General features: G+C 50.6%; 7 protein-coding genes across 7 annotated transcripts; 2 read left to right on the forward strand and 5 right to left on the reverse strand.

The window, feature by feature from the left end:
• Window positions 1–222: 222 nt before the first annotated feature.
• Window positions 223–2,148, reverse strand: I303_101617 (uncharacterized protein; the record flags this gene model as incomplete). The annotated part of the gene is made up of 8 exons (XM_065968379.1): window positions 223–634; window positions 738–1,170; window positions 1,237–1,319; window positions 1,389–1,481; window positions 1,544–1,681; window positions 1,737–1,833; window positions 1,890–1,976; window positions 2,031–2,148. 8 exons carry the CDS (start codon window positions 2,146–2,148, stop codon window positions 223–225), a joined length of 1,461 nt encoding a protein of 486 aa, XP_065824451.1.
• A 625-nt stretch (window positions 2,149–2,773) lies between these two features.
• I303_101618 (uncharacterized protein) lies at window positions 2,774–7,382 on the forward strand (the record flags this gene model as incomplete). Its single annotated transcript, XM_018405590.1, has 4 exons — window positions 2,774–4,778; window positions 4,897–5,053; window positions 5,114–5,335; window positions 5,390–7,382. 4 exons carry the CDS (start codon window positions 2,774–2,776, stop codon window positions 7,380–7,382), a joined length of 4,377 nt encoding a protein of 1,458 aa, XP_018265871.1.
• A 344-nt stretch (window positions 7,383–7,726) lies between these two features.
• Window positions 7,727–10,378, reverse strand: I303_101619 (uncharacterized protein; the record flags this gene model as incomplete). The annotated part of the gene is made up of 11 exons (XM_065968380.1): window positions 7,727–7,767; window positions 7,843–7,964; window positions 8,025–8,322; window positions 8,376–8,601; window positions 8,669–9,042; window positions 9,094–9,578; window positions 9,639–9,808; window positions 9,866–9,936; window positions 9,997–10,069; window positions 10,123–10,159; window positions 10,212–10,378. 11 exons carry the CDS (start codon window positions 10,376–10,378, stop codon window positions 7,727–7,729), a joined length of 2,064 nt encoding a protein of 687 aa, XP_065824452.1.
• A 306-nt stretch (window positions 10,379–10,684) lies between these two features.
• Window positions 10,685–11,373, reverse strand: I303_101620 (uncharacterized protein; the record flags this gene model as incomplete). The annotated part of the gene is made up of 2 exons (XM_018405588.1): window positions 10,685–11,164; window positions 11,233–11,373. The coding sequence occupies 2 exons, from the start codon at window positions 11,371–11,373 to the stop codon at window positions 10,685–10,687; spliced, it is 621 nt and encodes a 206-aa protein (XP_018265869.1).
• A 639-nt stretch (window positions 11,374–12,012) lies between these two features.
• On the reverse strand, window positions 12,013–13,356 carry I303_101621 (uncharacterized protein; the record flags this gene model as incomplete). Its single annotated transcript, XM_018405587.2, has 6 exons — window positions 12,013–12,044; window positions 12,230–12,246; window positions 12,311–12,383; window positions 12,444–12,879; window positions 12,966–13,133; window positions 13,210–13,356. The coding sequence occupies 6 exons, from the start codon at window positions 13,354–13,356 to the stop codon at window positions 12,013–12,015; spliced, it is 873 nt and encodes a 290-aa protein (XP_018265868.2).
• A 1,616-nt stretch (window positions 13,357–14,972) lies between these two features.
• On the forward strand, window positions 14,973–15,485 carry I303_101622 (uncharacterized protein; the record flags this gene model as incomplete). The annotated part of the gene is made up of 1 exon (XM_018405586.1): window positions 14,973–15,485. The coding sequence occupies one exon, from the start codon at window positions 14,973–14,975 to the stop codon at window positions 15,483–15,485; it is 513 nt and encodes a 170-aa protein (XP_018265867.1).
• A 234-nt stretch (window positions 15,486–15,719) lies between these two features.
• Window positions 15,720–17,027, reverse strand: I303_101623 (uncharacterized protein; the record flags this gene model as incomplete). Its single annotated transcript, XM_018405585.1, has 6 exons — window positions 15,720–15,870; window positions 15,935–16,007; window positions 16,068–16,092; window positions 16,160–16,573; window positions 16,645–16,815; window positions 16,881–17,027. The coding sequence occupies 6 exons, from the start codon at window positions 17,025–17,027 to the stop codon at window positions 15,720–15,722; spliced, it is 981 nt and encodes a 326-aa protein (XP_018265866.1).
• Between the last annotated feature and the right edge of the window lie 1,010 nt (window positions 17,028–18,037).

The raw sequence follows: 18,037 nt of genomic DNA on the forward strand, positions 1-18,037 counted from the left end.
CGTATCCAGAGTTAAAAAGTTAGAGTCAGCATGAATACCGATTCGGCCAATCATGCATATATATAATGGCATATACTGAGCACGGTCCTAATCACCGGTCTGAATGCAATTCAACATTGAGCAAACTGAGGCTGTCGATTCTTGACTCTTGACTATTAACCATTGACTCTTTTCTATTGACCGTTGACTCTTTTCTATTGACCGTTGACTCTTGACTATCGACTACTGGTTTCTAGACCAATCTTCCATAACCCTGCCCAATCTGAATATCAACCCCTCCATACCCCATTGACTTGTCAGACTGACTCCCAAAGGCCATCCGTCTGACCCTGTCTCGGCTGGGACAGACATCGAGGGCAATCCCGCTAAACTAGCTGGGACAGTCAATAAATCTTGATCGTATTCTTCCATCCCCTTCCCTTTCGTCTTTCTGTCTTCCCTGGTATTAAGCGGAGGAGCAGTGCGAATTGCCGTAGGATGTAGGATCACATCTAATCCTTCCCCTGCCTGCTTCTGCTTTTGCCGTCGTCGTTCGACATTCAGCAGTGGATGAGGTATTCGGAATAGGGCTTGATATTCTTCTCGGAGGAGATGGCGGAGTTGTAGTGCCTTCAAATAGGTATTATCGAACTCACTAGGACACAGTTTACGCTATTAGCTGGAAGCCTCGTCGATTACCCACGAACAGCTGTCACGTCACAACCACGATGAGGGTCACTCAGCAAGCGTCGACTCACTCGGCAGATAAGGCCCAAGTTCCAGCTAATAACCTCTTCTTTACCTCTTTCCCAAAGCCTTCCGTCCTGATCCTCTTCCTTCTCTCCAAGCCACTCTCACTCCGTTTCCCAGACGCTTGGTCATTTTTGGAGCCATACCACCCTCCGCCGAATCGAGCGAGATTCGAAGATGCCTCCGCGGACGCTAGGACGTAATACGCAGGTAAAGCCCGCCGTATACTGGGTAAAGAAACTTCTTCGATGCTCGCTCCTTGGCTTTTGAGATATTCTAATAACGCGGAGGAGGTACGTTGAGCGATTTCTCTTGGTAGCCCGATACGCAGACCTTCTATGCCTTTCTCCGGTAGGTGGTTATCGAGTATTTGAGCAGCAGCCGAGCGTGAGGAGGATGACACGCAGGTCATATCGCCTTGGTCCGGTCTGGGTATAACATCTACGCCATAACGGTTAAAGTCAGCGGGATATGCGATCTCAGATGACTAGGGGGACAAGCACGCACTGAACACCTCTTCGACTGTTTGGATGTCTCTACCTAATACGCCTACGCAATCTAATGAATCTGCATAGGCTACGACACCTCGTCTATAGTTTACGTCGTGGATGTCAGCTGTATCCATTACACCTATGAGTCAGTATGGAGATCCAGCTGACCTTGATATCATCCCGTAAGACGGTTTGAGACCAACGATGCCGCAATAGCTAGCAGGTAGCCTGACAGATCCACCGGTATCGGTCCCTAGCGCCCTTCAAGGTACCATCTTCCATCAGCTAAAACCACATGAATATGCGCTGACAAGCTGACTTACGCCCAACAGCTTCCTTCAGCTACTGCTGCTGCTGATCCACCAGAACTACCGCCTGCCGACCGCGGAGGCTCGTCAGGTCTCGGCGAGGCGGGAATATGCACAGGTGTGTAATTGGAAGGTAAATGAGTGGTCTGTGATCTACATCCAGAAAAGCGGTCAGCTTTGCCCTTCTTTAGTACTGGGAACAGCGTACCCCATGCCGAATTCGTCCATCTTGGTCTGTCCCGCTATATGCGCGCCCTCTGCTACCAGTGCTTGAACACATGAGGCGGTATATGGGGGGTTGTAGTCTGCAGTGTTTCGTCAGCTTGTTGGTCCCGTGTCAATCGAGAATCCAGTAGCTGACCTTGCAGGATGGATGAGGAGCATGATGTTGATGCGGCCTGATAAGAGATGTTGTCTTTAATGGCTATCGACTTGCCGGCCAATCTACCTGTGTGATACAGGTCAGCTTGAGATTGAGCAAATGGAGGCAATAGAGACTGACCTGTAGATGAACTCGGCGTTGCATTGTTAATCCATGAATAAGGTGTGGGTTGAGTCTCGCTCACTCTCGGCTTCAATGAGCCGGACAATGAGCTCAGATGCCTCTTTGTCACTCTCATCTCTATAGTCTGATGAGCATATATGCATATATTGTTTATAACAGCGAGGAAAACAGATAATCTAGCAGGTGAACGAGGGTGAACTAGACAAGTGGAGGCTGGCTTTGCCCGGTGAGGGGGAATGTGCCACAGCGGTATGGTGATCGGTAATAGGCGGGGTTTTCTCTTATCCCACCGTAGCAGTGCCACGCTACTTGGCTTTGGTCTTAATGTATTTGCCTCTTTAAACCATCCTCCTATACAGCATTGTTCGACATAATCCTCTTACTTTGACTTCATACCTTTGAATCGACGTCTTACCCCTTATCGTATCCTACAGCCACAGCAAGGACAAGAACGAGCGCATTTTGGTCGAACGACACTTGGATTTGACCGCGCTCCCAGATAACGGATTCCACCTTTTTTCCGACTCCTAAGCGTAATCAGGACCTCGAATCTGTAGAGGTCGATTGGAAGACTCTGGGCCGCTCCTGAGGTAAGTCAGCTCGACAAGTCGGGAGGTCCATTTGTGCGACACCAAGGTAGAAATGGGTCAACAATAGTTGTCACGTCTGCAACTGCGAGCTGTGGGCTGCTTGGTCATCTATGCTAATATTGTTCCATCATTCTGCCAGTCCCACCCCCTATGTCATCCAATCCTCAAACGGTACCTCCGACAGGACTTTCCAAGTCGGCAGCTAAGAAACGAGCTAAGAAAGCTGCTCGATCAGCCTCAGCAGCAGGACCAGGGCAAGGACAGACTGTAGAAGGTGTTCGAAGTTTCAGCGGCGAAATACCAATCTCAACAAGTCATCCTCCATCCGTCGCACCTCCATTACCACCTTCAGCGCCAGATCCTCTAGATCCGAATCTGTTCAACTTCTCGGCTCCGCCAGGATCGTATCCTGTTGATATCCAATACGATCACAACGGATACTACGACGACGAAGTTGACGTTGACGTTGACGTGCCGCTGAACGTCGGGAATCACCATCTTCCTCACCAGAACAACTTTGCAGGATCGTACTCGATAGATTACAATCTGTCTTTGCAGAACGGAGGAGCATTAGCTGGGTTATCGGCGCCATTCAATATCACTCACGACGATCTGATATCAGCCGCGAACGAGCTGTACAAAAGGATGGCCGACCCGGAATTCGGTGCAGATGACGCATATTGGTCTTCCCTTCCACCGCATATCCGACAGTTCATACGAGATGCCGTCCCTTTTACCGGAACCATCAGTCAGAATACGCCGGGGAACAACTCGAGCCAGAGGACAATGTATCAGATGGCTCAGCAGATAGTCCAGGCTGCTAGTCAAGGGATGGGCTTAGGTCAAGGAATCGGGTCAAATTTAATGTCTGGCGTGACTGGTGTGAACGGCATGGGGGGAAACCAGCGTCAATTTAACCAGCCTAGTATAGGAGAAGAACTGGGATTCCGACGACATCCAGATGCAAGGGATGAGGAATACGAGGACGAGGAGGAGTATGAGGTGGATGAGCCCGAGTATCATGCTCCAAATGGCGATGCTCCCAAAAAGAAGAATAAGAAGAAAAAGAAGAAGAATGCTGCGTCAAGAATGGCTGAACAACCTGCAGTAGCACCTGTTCCACCGCCAACAACGATGAGACCGCAACAGCAACCGCCACCGCGGCAACCTGTACCTCCTCAACCCACCATGCAACAACAACAACAACATCAGCATCAACAACCCGCCTTAAATCCTCCTCCACCTCCTGTAACACCCGCTCCGGCACACCCTCCTCCCTCGTCCCGAGCTGCGGGCAAGCAACCGATGAGCAACAACAATGCTCCTTCGTCGAATCCGCCCGCCAGATCAGCTCGAGCAGCAGGCAAGGCACCCGCCAGTGCAGCTCCGGCACATAACACTCATTCGGGGCACAACCACTCGCATCCCCCAGCAAACTCGAAACCCACAGCAAAGGGCAAGGCGCCCGCGGCTCCTGCACCTCCGGCGAAGATATGGACGCAATCCTCAGCGGAAGATCGGGAAAACATACGCCTGTTCTGGTTAGGCTTATCTGAAGCTGAACGTAGGGATCTGCTGAGGATCGAGAAAGACGCTGTTCTGCGGAAGATGAAAGAGCAACATCGCCATTCTTGCGGATGTGCAGTATGTGGCCGGAAAAAGGTCAACATCGAAATGGAGCTCGATCAGCTGTATGAGCAATATTACGACGAACTGCGTTCGTATGCTGCCGAGCAACGAGCCGCATCGAATGGCATTAAACCCCCGCCGAATGGTGCTGGACCCTTCCCTGGTAGTGTCGAAGTAGACTCAACAGGAGTCATCACCCGCTATGACCATCGTGCACCAGATCCCATGGGCGATCACGAGCATGATGATCTAGATGGCGAGGAAAGCGAGGAATACGACGATGAGGATGATTATGGAGATGAGGATGAACTGGACGAGGAAGAGCTGGGATCGGATGAAGCGGATGTAGGGGATGAGCTGGACGACCATCAACATCATAATCACCCACATCCACCACCACCCTTAGCGAGGGGTAACAATCAACAACGTCCACCTCCGCCCGCAAACAAAACGCCTGCAACACGTCAACAAGCCGACGGAGGTGACGACTTCCTGAGCTTTGGTTCCAGTTTAGCAACTATAAAAGGTGAGCTGAAGACAGAGTTTTCTCGTTCTTTCATGATGTAGGGCTTACGCTGAGCTTTTACCGGTTCTTTTTCTCCTTCTAATCTTTTGCGACTTGTCCATTACCGACTTGGCACCAGGAGGTATACTCACCATTGCCGACGACATGCTGAAGAACGATGGGTCCAAATTCCTGGAAATGATGGAACAGCTTGCGATCCGACGATCGGTCCGGGAAGACCAGAACATTAAAGATATGCAAGAAGAGACTGATGACGAGGACGACGAATCCAGAGAGTGAGTCCTCGCGATTCTTGCTCTTTGATCGGAAATAGGCTAACTGCAGACTGCGCACAGCGAGCCTTTGACCGATGCTGAACGCATGGAAGAGGGTAAACGGATGTTTCAAATCTTCGCCGCTCGTATGTTTGAGCAACGTGTTCTTCAAGCGTATCGCGAGAAGGTAGCGAAACAGCGTGAGGAGCAGTTGTTGCGAGAACTCGAGGAAGAGGAGGACTCAAAGCGTGCCAGAGAGGAGAAGAAGGCCAAAGAGTCTCAGAAGAAAAAGGATAAGAAGAAGTACGTGTTGCGAAATTTATATATTCAGTTATATGTGCTTACGAGTCGCGGTAGGCTGCAAAAACAAAAAGCGGATGAAGAGAAGGCTGCTCGAGACGCTGCAATCGCTGAAGAACAGCGAGCTGCAAAAGCTCGTGCAGAGGAGCAAGAGCGTGAAAGGCAGCGGAAGCAGGACGAAGAACGAGCACGACGTGAAGCAGTCAAGAAGGCTGCCCAAGAGGAAGCTCAGCGTCAGGCGACCGAGAGGAAGAAACGACAACAAGAGGAGAAAGAGCGTGAAGAGGAAGCTGCCAAGAAGAAGCGCGAGCGTGATGAGAAAGCCAAAAAGGAACGTGAAGCGCGCGAAAAGGAGGCCAAGGAGAAGGAGAAGCGAGATCGGGAAGAAAGACTGGCTAAAGAGAAATTGGAGAAGGAGCGTCTCGCCAAAGAGAAAGCTGAAAAGGCTGAACGAGACCGGGCTGCCAAAGAAGCCAAAGACAAGGCGGAAAAAGAAAGATTGGCGAAACTCGAACACGATCGTGCTGAAAAAGCCAAGAAGGACGAGCTGGAAAGGAAAGAGAAGGAAGCTGCTGCGGCCGAACAAGCCAAAGCTCAAGCTGCTCAACGTGAACGTGCAAAAGCGGAGAAAGAGCGAGTTGCAGGGGAGAAACGTGCTGCTGCTGCTGCTGCCGCTGCCGCCGCCGCTTCTCAAGCTGCCATTGCTTCTTTACCTAATCCGTCTGTGCCTGTCGGTGTCCAATCTGTCAAATCACCGCGAAATGGCAACACCCCCCAAACCACGCCTCCTGTCACTCAGCCTTCGCCAGTCAAAGCTGCTCGACCTCCTTCTGCCCCTTCAGCAGGATCTTCTTCGATAGGCGGACGAAGTCAGAAAACACCTCAACCATACTACCCTCAGCCTATCCCCTCTGTCGGTGTCCCAGTGAACTCGTTCCAACGAATGCCTGTCCCTCAGACTTATCCCTCAGGATACAGAGCTGCGCCAGGGTACTCGAATCAATCTCCGGCGTTCTCGCCCCCCCAAGCAAACGGTCCTGGACCGTCCATCTCCCCGAACCCGCCTGCAAGGGGCTTCGCACCTGAGCCCTCCCCTCCCTTTGATCACAACATCCGCACGGCACCCATCGGGATGGGTTTCCCACCTGTGAAATCCTCTACGAGAGTTCCTTCAGCCGACGAGCCTTTCTCAGTTGGTTCTCCATCGACAGCTCCTATCGGTACCGCCCCGCTACCCTCATCAAGGCATGTGTCCGGTGAGATAGGTTCGATTGGCTCGGGTCTACCAGTATCAGGATCCTCAGCTTTGGACGATTTCTCTAGACCTTCGCCCATAGGAGCGATCGGCGCTATCGGTGCACCTGGCCCTATCGGTCGACCATCGAATAACGCGTCGTTCCTGGATCAACATGCTCTTCAACCTCAGAGCAGTTTACCCCATCAAAGCCTGTCTGGTATCTCAGGGTCTAGTGCGCTGAGGAGTGCTTCGCCTGCTCAACCTGAACAAGTCTTCGGTTCGGCAGCTTTAGGTGGAGACGATGAGATAGTTCAACCGCAACAAAGGCGGAATCTCTCGAACGGAGGATGGGATGTACCCGTTGCTGCTGCTCCCGGCACCGGACGATGGTCTTCCTCACCTTCAATTTGGGGTTCTTCCGCGCCGACTACATCGGCTGGTGTCGGTTCAAGCGCCAGCGAGTCGATAATCGGGGGAGGAGCTAGTTCGTGGGGTCAAATGCCTACAATAGGTGAAAGGCAAACGGGTCCTTCAGGTGGGACTTCGTCATCATCCGTCGGTGTTGCTCCGCCCCCGCCTGGGTTCGTCAATCAATTACCAGGAAGCAGACAACCTTCATTCGGTAATTTCTCTTTGGGCGGTAATAACAATAACCCTATCAGTAACGCTTCAGCGCCTTCCCAATCTGCTTTTGGTCATCAACAGCAACAGCAGCAACAACAACATCAACATCATAATCTGTTCTCGCCGAATAGTCAACATCAATTACCTCATCTCCCACACGCGCATCAGACTCATTCGCATCATCATTAAGCAGTACAAGTGTATGAAGATGGGTTTCGCGCATCGCGAGTAAGGGAAGAAGGACGGATATGCACAACACCGTATCCAGCCAGTGCTTTGTAGTCAAGTACAAGTACAAGTACAAGTCAATATGGAAAGAAGTAGCATGCAACATTGCATTATTCTGCTAAAATATCGTCATTCCATTTGCTTCATAAAGAATTGCACGATTGGGTGAATCTAGTATAATTCGCTGAAAGATTGCATTTTCACACCATTTCAAAGGGTATCAAAGTAACACTGGCAGTATTTCGATCAAATGGTCTATCGTATTGTACAATCCTTCTCTCCTTCCTTTTCTGTTACTTTAAAGCTTACTCTGGCGGATATTCACTTGGGTGGACTACATAAGCGGCTAAGGGTATAGACACGGTTCATCAGCTTCTCGTTTTATACAAGGCATCAAGCTTGATGTTGGTGGCAGACTTACCAGGGAAAAGGCCTTCTTTGCCATTGCATACGCCTTGCCACCAATCCGGATCGACTTTATCGATATTGGTGATCTTGTCTCCTTCCTTGAACGAGATCTCGTTATCTTCGCCGGCTTCGTAGCTATAGAAGCGTACCAGGATCAGCTACGATTGTACCGGGAACTCATGACTCTTAACCCACTCGTACGCTGCGACCATGTGTTCCTCCTCGGTCTCAGGCTCAGGAGCAGCTGGAGCTGGCGCTGCCGGTGGGGGAGGAGGTGGGGGAGGTGGAGGTGGTGGTGGTGGAGCAGCAGCAGCTTCAACGGCTGGAGCGGCAGGGGCGGCTGGAGCGGCAGGGGCGGCTGGAGCGGGAGGAGGAGGAGGAGCTGGTGCTGCTGGAGGAGCGGCAGCCTGTTCTTCCTCTTCTTCGATGAGTTCACAATAATTCGCAGGGAAAAGTCCAGCTTGACCAGCAGAATTGGTTCCGGACCACCAGCCTACAACGTTGAAGTCAGCTCAGAATCGACGGGGATTGTCGAAGCTGACGCACCTTCGTCTAATTGCTCAATCTGAGTGATGATCTCCTCCTCTCTGAGCGAGATTTCCCCCTCCTCTGCTGCCTCGTACTCGAACAGAACCTTCGCTCGTTGGCCTGCAGGAGCAGGCGGAGCACTCTCAGCCTTGGGTCTCGAATCTTGAGGTATAGGTGGTGGACCTGCTGGAGGAGCTTCTTCAAGCGTGAGATCTTGCTTGAGTCGCTCGAGCTCTTCAACTTGCTATAAAACCAAAGCGAAGTATCGTCAGTGAAACATGTTTATAGGATGCAAAGATGAGCTGGCTCACGGGATCGGCGGAAGCGGCAGCCGGAGGAGGTGGCGGCGGAGGAGGTGGGGGAGGGGGAGCAGCCGCTTCAGAAGGACCATCTTCGGTGACTGGTTCAGGTCTAAATGGAGCGGCTGGAGGAGGGGGAGGAGGCGCCCCCCAGTCATCTTCGTCCTCTTTCTCTTCATCAGAATCAGGAGATGCAGGTCGAGGTGGGATCGATCGAGATACAGGTGCCGGCATGCCTCCGGGTGCTACGGGCACGGGTCTGCTGGTGGCTGGTGGTGGAGGAGGCGAAGATGGTGCCGAAGGTAGAGAGGGAGGAGCAGCTGGTGCGGCGGCTGTTGCTGTCGGAGGTTTCCATGATGATGCAGCTGGTTTACCTCCAGCGACAGCTACATCGAAATCAGTATTACTACAATGCAAGCAACTGAATGTGTACTTACAAGCACCGGCAGCTGCACTCGCTTTGTCTTCTTCCTCCCTCTGTCGCTTGGCTTCAGCCTGTCTTTCGGACCAGGTCAACTTCTGTCCACTCGGTCGAGGAGCAGAAGGCGTAGGTGCTGCTCCTCCGCCAGAGAAAGCCGCCATGCGATCTTTGAGGCTTGGTCCGGTTGATGCCGACTCTTCAGTTGTTTCTTGCTGAGCGGCAGGGTTCCACCTGTTACCTAGTTTACCGGGAGCAGAAAGCTTGACAGGTTCGTAAGCTGTGCCGACTGGAGCGATTCGGTCTTCATACGCTGGCTTCTTACTCTCAGAGACCGCCGGAGTCGAAGCGGACATGATAGCTGTAGCTGTGGGCTTGGCCTCATCTTGTACCGCGGGCGGGGCGGCAACGGCTGGAGCAGGTGGAGGCGAAGGCGGAGCCGGTTGTCTGGCTGGAGCAGGAGGAGGCTTGCTCGCTGGTGCAGGGGCAGCTGGAGTCGGTCTGCTGAATGTGGATGCAGGCGTGGACACAGTAGCAGGCTGTCTGGTCAGCTTTGCTTCTTACACAGGTGGACTAACCTTTCCTTGTGATCCACCTAATCCTTGACTTGGTCTATAGCTCGGGGCAGCTTTCGGGGCGGCTGCACTTGAAGCTGGAGCCGCGGCAGAAGAGGAGTACTTGGATCCTGATGATTCTTGAATTCGTTTGTGAATGTGAGCAGGGGTAACATCGAGCTGTGTGAGGCATCGTCAGCTAGCTTGTCGAAGCGACAAGCGAATCGCCTAGCTCACTTCGGAACGTGCTTGAATGACCAGATGTGCACCTCGTAAGAACTTGTCTTGCACTTGTGGGCTTTGTATATCTGGTGCAGGTGCACAACGATTCAGCAAATGAAACACATGTAGATGACGGCTTTGCTCACTGTATAGACCTTTCCTGTTCTCTGGTACACCGTCGCCGAGCCACGAGATGAGTACGAATTTAGGTAAGGAGCTCTATCCCTCTAATCAGCGCCGATCCCATCCTCAGAAATGGGGTTCTTGCTCACATTGGGATCTTTGACTCGTGCAAAAGCATATTGTATTCTGCAGGAAGATCAGACTGAAACCTGCTACGCGATATAGGTGGACCGCTCACCGTCCGTCGTTGAACTCCTCTTCCAGCTCATCCAACCCATTTCCGGTTGCCTGCACCTTCAGCTCATTCCCCGTTTGGTTGAAGATAGCCCAGTCGTAATCTGCACTACCATTGATGAGGGCCTGATACGTTGGCTGCAAATCCTTCTCTGCAAATGAGATGGACATAGTGATTATGCTTGATGAGACCTTTGAGAGATGTGATGTTCAACGACAAGAATTGTGGTCTTATGAGCGTGTACTATATGCGTGTTGTCGTTGACGTCCTCCGCGGATGACGTAGCGCACAGCATAATCCAATGTGGCATTTTGGCTAAAATGCATAAACTATATAACCCGAGATTGATCGATGTCCATGAAAGCTATATATGCTATGTATCATTGTCCGTGTATACATTCTGTATGCGGTGTGCGTCTATGCTCTAGTCCAGCTAGTTCCCAAGCTTCTTCCTGTCCATGGTAGCTGGTGATGCATCAGAAGTTGATGTCATTACCCGCTTTTTGGAATGTGAGTCTGTTTGACTTGACGAATGGGTCGAATCGCCTGTAAGCGGCCGAGTCGCAGAACGAGCTGATTCCTTCTTCCTCAATTTCAGGTTGTTGGCAGAAACATTCATAATCTCCATCAGTAACACCTACAGGCGGAGGTAAGAGGTAAGCGCCGGCCGAGGAACAGTGCTCGAAACATTTGGCCGGGGTATCGACTATCCACCCGACAATGGTCTCTTCCGCGTGGCTCTTGAGGGTATGCGCACAGTGGGTGAAGGTAAGCTCCGTCGGTAGGTGGTATACTGTAGCGTCACCTTCGTAGCACGTTTCTCCTTGGTAGGCTGGACGAAGGGAGTCTTTGTGTGCGTCCATGACAAGGGAAGATTCGCACTGGCAGTAGTGCAGCGAGTCGGTTTCGTGGAAATATGAATATGAGTACTCGTATCCTGATGCGGTACATTGGTCCTAAAATTTGATTCAGTTCTACAGTAGAATGTCCAGTCACAGTGAGAGTGAGAGACTTGTTTACTCACAATACAGCTAGTACCGTCTGTGTTGGCAATTTGCAGACCGGTCTTTGACTTGAAAGGGATCGTACTTGACATGCAGCCGGTGAAGGTAGCCGCATCGATGAGAAGAGGGGCGAGCAGGATAGTGATGGCGATGAAGTGCATCTTGGTTAGATTGTTATTTGGTATTGCTGTATTCTGTGTATATGTAGTATTCAGTGATTGATGATGGCGATGTCGACGAGGAACTCTGGAGAAAGTGCGGGAAGATGCGGACCAATCAAATGAGTGTGGGTAAAGCTGGGAGAGCCAAATGAGTGTGGGTAAAGTTGGTAGTCTGTGCGTGGTGGTGATGTCTGATGGGGCATCTTGACAATCACAGTAACAATTCGGGTATATATGTGAGGCCAAATTCATACTACACAATTTTCCACTTGAGCATTCGAACGCCTCAGATTCTCATACTGACCACTTCTTACGTGGGCGAAGTTACGTCGCGATATTTCCTTGATCGGCCGATCGAGCTGTCGGGGAAATTGAATGTGTGGTCAACTGGATGCACTGTTCGGTCCCTGGCCGTAGATTCACCCCTTAGTCGATCTTGAAATGGAGTTTGTGAAACCCATTCAAACAGTTTCGACGATTTGACTTCGAGTGCTGATTTAGGCTGATCAGCGTCAGTACCAGTAATTCAGTCGCCAATCAAAGCTGGTACAGAGCAAAGGGAGTCTGCGCGGAGCAAGTGTTCATTCGGGCGAGACATCATCGTCCCTTCATGTGTACAGTACTACTACAGCCCTGAAACTAGATTGTCCGTATCTGAATCTCTCTATTGGCTAAAACACATGCATATTGTCCAGCTTAGAGCCATACTCCTGACAATATGGTCGACCACTTCATGTATGTCCCAGCTACTTTCTTGATCATCTCACGCATCTTCCGTCTCTCAAAGTCCATTTACGCTTGCAAGCAAAAGCAACACATTGACCGTTCGTGCACGTAGATCCCCCCATCAGCGTACCGGGCATAGTAGTACAACTAGCATCGATTGATCCATCAGTTTTAGTGATCAACACACTCCGATTATTCGGTGTTCACTCACTCTACACCGGTGGCGGTCGAGTTGGATGGCCCATAAGCAGTATATTCGCCATGAGTACATCCTCCACATGATTCTACATTCCATCGTACCAAGTCAGCGAGGTTGCAAGTTGTTGCAGCTTCAGGCAACTCACCAAGATCAGACTGCGGATCTATGCATTCCCACGAATCCTCAACTCCAGGAATCATGCAGGACGTCATCTTCTTTGGGCAGAACGATTTCCTTCTTTCCTTCTCCGCCATAGCTGCCAATTGCCTCTTCCTGGATTGAGCGTTCTGACTTGCTGACGCTGAGTGAGTGTATTTGTAGAATTGTAGTATCCCACAAGCTCCAGCTGTGCCCGCTCCACTTGGGTCGCATACACATCCGTAGGTAGGCGCGATGGCTGTGAGAGTCGGTACGATAGGGATGAAATAGGCGTTTCCGTTCCCAGCGCATCGTTGGAAACATGCGTGAGGGTCCTGTACGATCGCCCCGCCCAGTATTGTACCTTGAGCCAAATTGATAGTCACGCCTGTCACAGTATTGGAGCATCCTTCGAAGTTGAAGGTTGTTTGCAAGTCGGTCGCCTATCCCGACAGAACATCTCAGCGGTGCACTCTGGCTTGACATAGACCCAGAGAATTCGTTGCAGCAAGACGAGCTCGACACTCACAGTAGCTTGGAAAGTATCGAGGCATGACGAAGGGTTGGCTGTACTTCCGACCAAGTATGCTGAAGACGCCACGTATGAGCCAACGTTATCGCAATAACAATTGACAGTCCCCAATACGGTGTTCGCAGTGTAGTAGGAGTACTGATACTTGGCAGCTAAACATCGAGTCTGACATCCACAAGCAACGTCAGTCAGCCTTGATATTCTGTCAACAATGGCTTATCATCGACTGATTGTGACTTACGTTACATGCGTTCTGATTGCTCACTCGCGCACCATTTTGAGCGGTCAACGACACTGTCAAGGAAAGGACACAGCCTACGAACGTCCCCGCTTGGGCGGTCGTTATCACAGCCAATGTGGTCAAGATGAGCAGGAGCCTCGATAACATGATGTTGAGGTGTCGAGGTGCAAGCGAAACGGTAGACCGGAAAGTGGAATCGAGCGGGTAATGAGAGAGGGGACACTACTGGTGAAGAGCGACAAAGTGTTGGTATTATAACGAAGCAACGAAGGAAAGAGGTGCATGGGCAAGGGACCTGAGAAGCGACGGTCTTTGACATCTCTTTTTATAAGTCGCTCCCCAGATCAGAAAGGTCTCCTCCCATCTCTGTGCAGATCAGGATGATTACCGAGCACGATAAACAGGTGAATGCCCGTCCAGCGGTCGCTGGAATGTCTGACAGACGATCAACGTGACTCGGAGCTGTTGACCTCTCATTTCTAGAATCGAGCTATCCTACTTCTTTGAGCGAAACGTCCAGAGTTGTTGACACTTGAAAGTGATCCATTCATGGGGAAAAGCTGGAAGTTCGACTCATATCACTTCTTTGCAGCTATAGATGTTGATTCTCTCAATCCGCATTCTCGGGTTCCTAGAGCCGGTTTATTAACATTTATCTATCAGTGATGACAGACTGGAGCTTGAATAAGAGAAAACATCGTCATAGAATCTCTCCCACTGGAGATCGAAGCTGAGAGTTGTTGTCCCCTTGGAATTTGTATACATCGCTTGTCTGGGCGATCGCTTTAGCTTAACCTTGATTGATGTTTGCTGGAATGAGTCCAACGCATTACACGGGTCAGCCGGAACCGCTAAATGAGCTTTATCGGATCTGTCAACAAGTCTAAAGGTACTGTCATACTTTCTATACAGTGGCAAGACATGCCGACACAATGGCGGCCATCCGTTACGCATAAACAACTGTGAGGAGAAACCTTCTATTCAAGGTTAAAGCCTTGTTCAGATCGTATCGTCAATTCAGTAGTGTCGTCTGGGTGTTTCAGTATTCTGACGTGTTTGAGGAAACGGCGACTAGTTTTTCCATTCAATTGAGAATTGATTCGCTCGGCGATATTTCAGTCAATGGACCCGTGTGACCAAGCTCAAGCTGTCTGAGCTGTCTCGCATGTCTCTGTTTCTTGTCGTCCATGCAGCTAATGCATCGTGCTTCTTCTTTGTGCTATCCATATCAGTGTAAGTGGGTGAGATAGTGGAGTCCTTCCCCGACTGCTGAGCTACACACTTGACCCGTCTGCAATCATCACTGTGTGTAGTCGATAAGCGATGATTGTAAATGTCGCAGCATCCTAAGTTTGAACGCGGGGTAACCCCGGCTCGTGACGACGAGCCGCGTTCCTCATATACAAGCAGGTATGATGCTGTCAGGTCTGACAAATATGAAATGATACTATTATTGCTAGAAGTAACTAGACAGCGAATATATACCCCACAGATGTATGTCTTGAGCGAAGCGCGTTAGTCAACGACGGAGGGGCAGTGTGACTGCTGGAATCGGGACGCGATCGGACCAAATGATGTCATCGCTTGCACTCGGATCCATCCTGCCCTACATTCCAGGCGCCAATCATTCACTACGCATCTCATTCCTGTCTTTCTTCTCAAAAGCTCAATCCGTAGACATTGCTGCTCTCGACCATCAAACACGTTACACAGCTCAATCTCAATAGTAGCCACACCGAAAGGACCCCCACTGCGTGCTCACAATGGCATCAACTTCCAAATCGACTCTCGTCAACCCGACCTACGAGCCCGTAACAGCTCCTCCAGGTGGATTCCAATCTTTCCAATCTTTCTACCCCTTGTATCTCGGGGAACACGCCAAGCCGTTGACAAGGCGGCTTCACTTGGCTGGCACTTCGATTGCACTCGCATCGTTCGCTCGATCCACCTTGTCCCTCGTGCCCAATCTTCTCGCCTCGGCAGCCAAATCTCTTCCTGCTTCTCAAGGTATTCACGCTCTGCACAATAAAGGATTCATCGTCTCTTTAGGCCTAGATGTGATATTAGCTAAATGGTCGTACGACACGCAATTCTTAGAGCTCGAAGGTGTCGGTAGATGGTTGTTAGGTGGAGTGGTGGGAGCGTATGCTTTCGCTTGGATAGGTCATTTCTTCATCGAGAAGAACCGTCCAGCAACCTTCAAATACCCTGTGTGGAGTCTTAGGGGCGATCTCAAGATGTGGTGGGAGGTAGTCACGCTAAGAAGGGCGATCTAGAGATCAAAGGCCGACGCAGAAGTTATCTATATTGCATGGAAGCCAAGAAGGCATTATAATAGTTGTTATACGCTACATAATTTGGTAGCCGCAGAAGAAAATTGGAGCAGGTCAAAAGTCCGGTCATTCAAATTGTCCCAAGTCCCAAAGGAGGAAAAAAGCCATGTATCAACAAGTGTCCGTTTTAAGTCAAAACACAGTCCGTCTTCTTGGGTCCTCTTTTCCTGGCAACGTTCAAAGCGAGATGTCGATGGCTCGCCTGGCCGTCTTTCGTTTGACGCATGCACCATCCACTAACTTCCATTGTCGCTTACACCCGAAGATTTCGCATCGACCGCTTGTACAGGTGGAGCCGCCCAACAGAACTCCCGGCGCTCGAGTACAACTATACAAACGCAGTGTGAGTGAAACTTATTCTTCAAGAGCGTTAACAATGTGTATACACTCACTCGACCCCTGTTGTGGTGGCATTGACGGCTCCTGAGCTTGTGTACTCCCCGTAGGCGCAGCCGCCACAAGATTCTGCGGGGAGTAAAACTGTAAGCGACTACTTCACACATCAATTTGAAGGGACCGACTCACCAAGCTCTGTTTGAGGGTCGATACACTGAATGAGTAATATGTTGAGCTGTAAGCGTCTGTACTTCTGGCCGGACAAATCGGGCTGTACTCACCTCCCATGAGGCATCGGATCCAGGAATGACGCAAGCTTTCATCTTGTTTGGGCAGTAAGTCCTTCCTTTTCTGTCTTGTGCCTTCAAGAGCAGTTGCTGTCTCTTCCTAGACTGGGCGTTTTGACTCGCACTAGCTGAGTGCGAGAAGCCGTAGAATTGTCCGTATCCACATACACCGGTGGTGACTGGCCCAGACGGGTCGCACACACACCCGTAGGTGGGTAGTAGAGAAGTCGCGCCGGGTACAAGGGGTATGACATATGCGTTGAGATTACCTCGACACTGGTTAAAGCATTCCTGCGGTCCGTTCACGATTGAACCTCCCAAGATGGTACCTTGTACCAGGTTCACCACCACTCCGGTTAGAGTACCAGTACAACCGTTGAAGTTGAAGGTCGTACTGAGATCGTTTGCCTAACATGTCATGCAGCGGAGATCAGCCTCATCCTACCTCATCACAGTCGACTGGTGAACAGCGGGCTTACGGATGCTTGCAGGGCACCAGTGATCCCGACACAAGCGGAAGCGGAACTTCCAACAACATAGGAGGAAGCTCCAACGTACGATCCCAGGGAATCGCAGTAACAGTTGTTGCTGGTCACAAGTGCTAATGAGATGAAGTACGAGTACTGATATCCAGCCGTGGAACATCGGGTCTGGAAGTGACAAGGTGCTCAGCAGACATTCATCATTCGAGAACTGCTCTTCAGGTATCACTCACATCACATGCTGCCTGATTGTTCGCACGCCCTCCGTTGGTGCCTGTCAAGGCGACCTCCGCGGCCAGTACACACCCCACGAAGGTAGCAGCTTGCGCTACACTGGCGAGAAGAAGTGGGAACAGCAGAAGTAAAATACGAGGTAGCATCGTGTTGTTGACCTTCTCTCTGGGTTGTACAGAACTTTTGAAGGGGAAAAGTTGTGCAAGAGACCGCTTCAAGAGGATATCCAAGCAAGGACCGGCTGGTATAGTGAGATTATGGGGAAAGCAAGGCAATCTCATCAAAGAGGGGGCGAGTCAACATTTCTCATGATCATGGTGTCTGCATTTATGTGTTCTGACTCTTCATCATGTACCGTCCTGCAGACATATTGAATCAAACCATAAATCAATGTTGCTTGAAAACAATCTCGTACACGCTTCAACCGAAAGTCCGCAGGAGATCCAAGGCTTCCGGCCATATCGTCTCCGATGATCTTATCTGACATCGTTGTAAGACATACAGCCACTGAGTAAGGAACGTCTGATCGAGAAGCTCGACGCTAGATTCAGATATAGCATCCAGGTTTCCATAGCCTGGACAATGGTAGAGACACCCGGAAGTCTAAATATAGAGGCAGCGTCAGACCGCCGTAGTCCATGCATTGACTCCGCGAAGTGTTTTGGTTCTTCTACCTATCCGCTGGGAACCGGATGACATGCCGTGGCTCTTTCATTGATTGCTGGTTGTCTCACCCGATTTGACTTCGATTCAAATCTTCTTGTGCGGTGAGAAAATTGTACGCATTAGCTGTCATGACCTCGTGAGACATTCGCCGTATTCTAGAGCCTGATCTCAATCGGATAGGTCTTGGAGAGCAGCTCGGCAGACCCACTCGCAAGGAGGTGCTTCGTTCGCAAAGCCACGGACGATCTCCCGATAAGCGATTGATTGTCTATGAATACAGCTTAAATTGTGGCTTGAAATCGCTTTCAGATAACGTTGCGTATAGTGTGTCAACACATGGCGTGTGCAACGTGCCTCTGATTAAGCAGCACAAATCACGTTAAAAGGGTCCTTGAAAACATCTGCGACTACTGCTACAATTCGCACGCCAAGTCAATCAATCGATCAAGTCTGCCATCGGACGTGAGAGGAGATGTCCGCCCGGGGTAGT

This window comes from Kwoniella dejecticola, chromosome 2 (genome assembly GCF_000512565.2).
Source record: "Kwoniella dejecticola CBS 10117 chromosome 2, complete sequence".
In the NCBI taxonomy this organism is placed as follows: domain Eukaryota; kingdom Fungi; phylum Basidiomycota; class Tremellomycetes; order Tremellales; family Cryptococcaceae; genus Kwoniella; species Kwoniella dejecticola.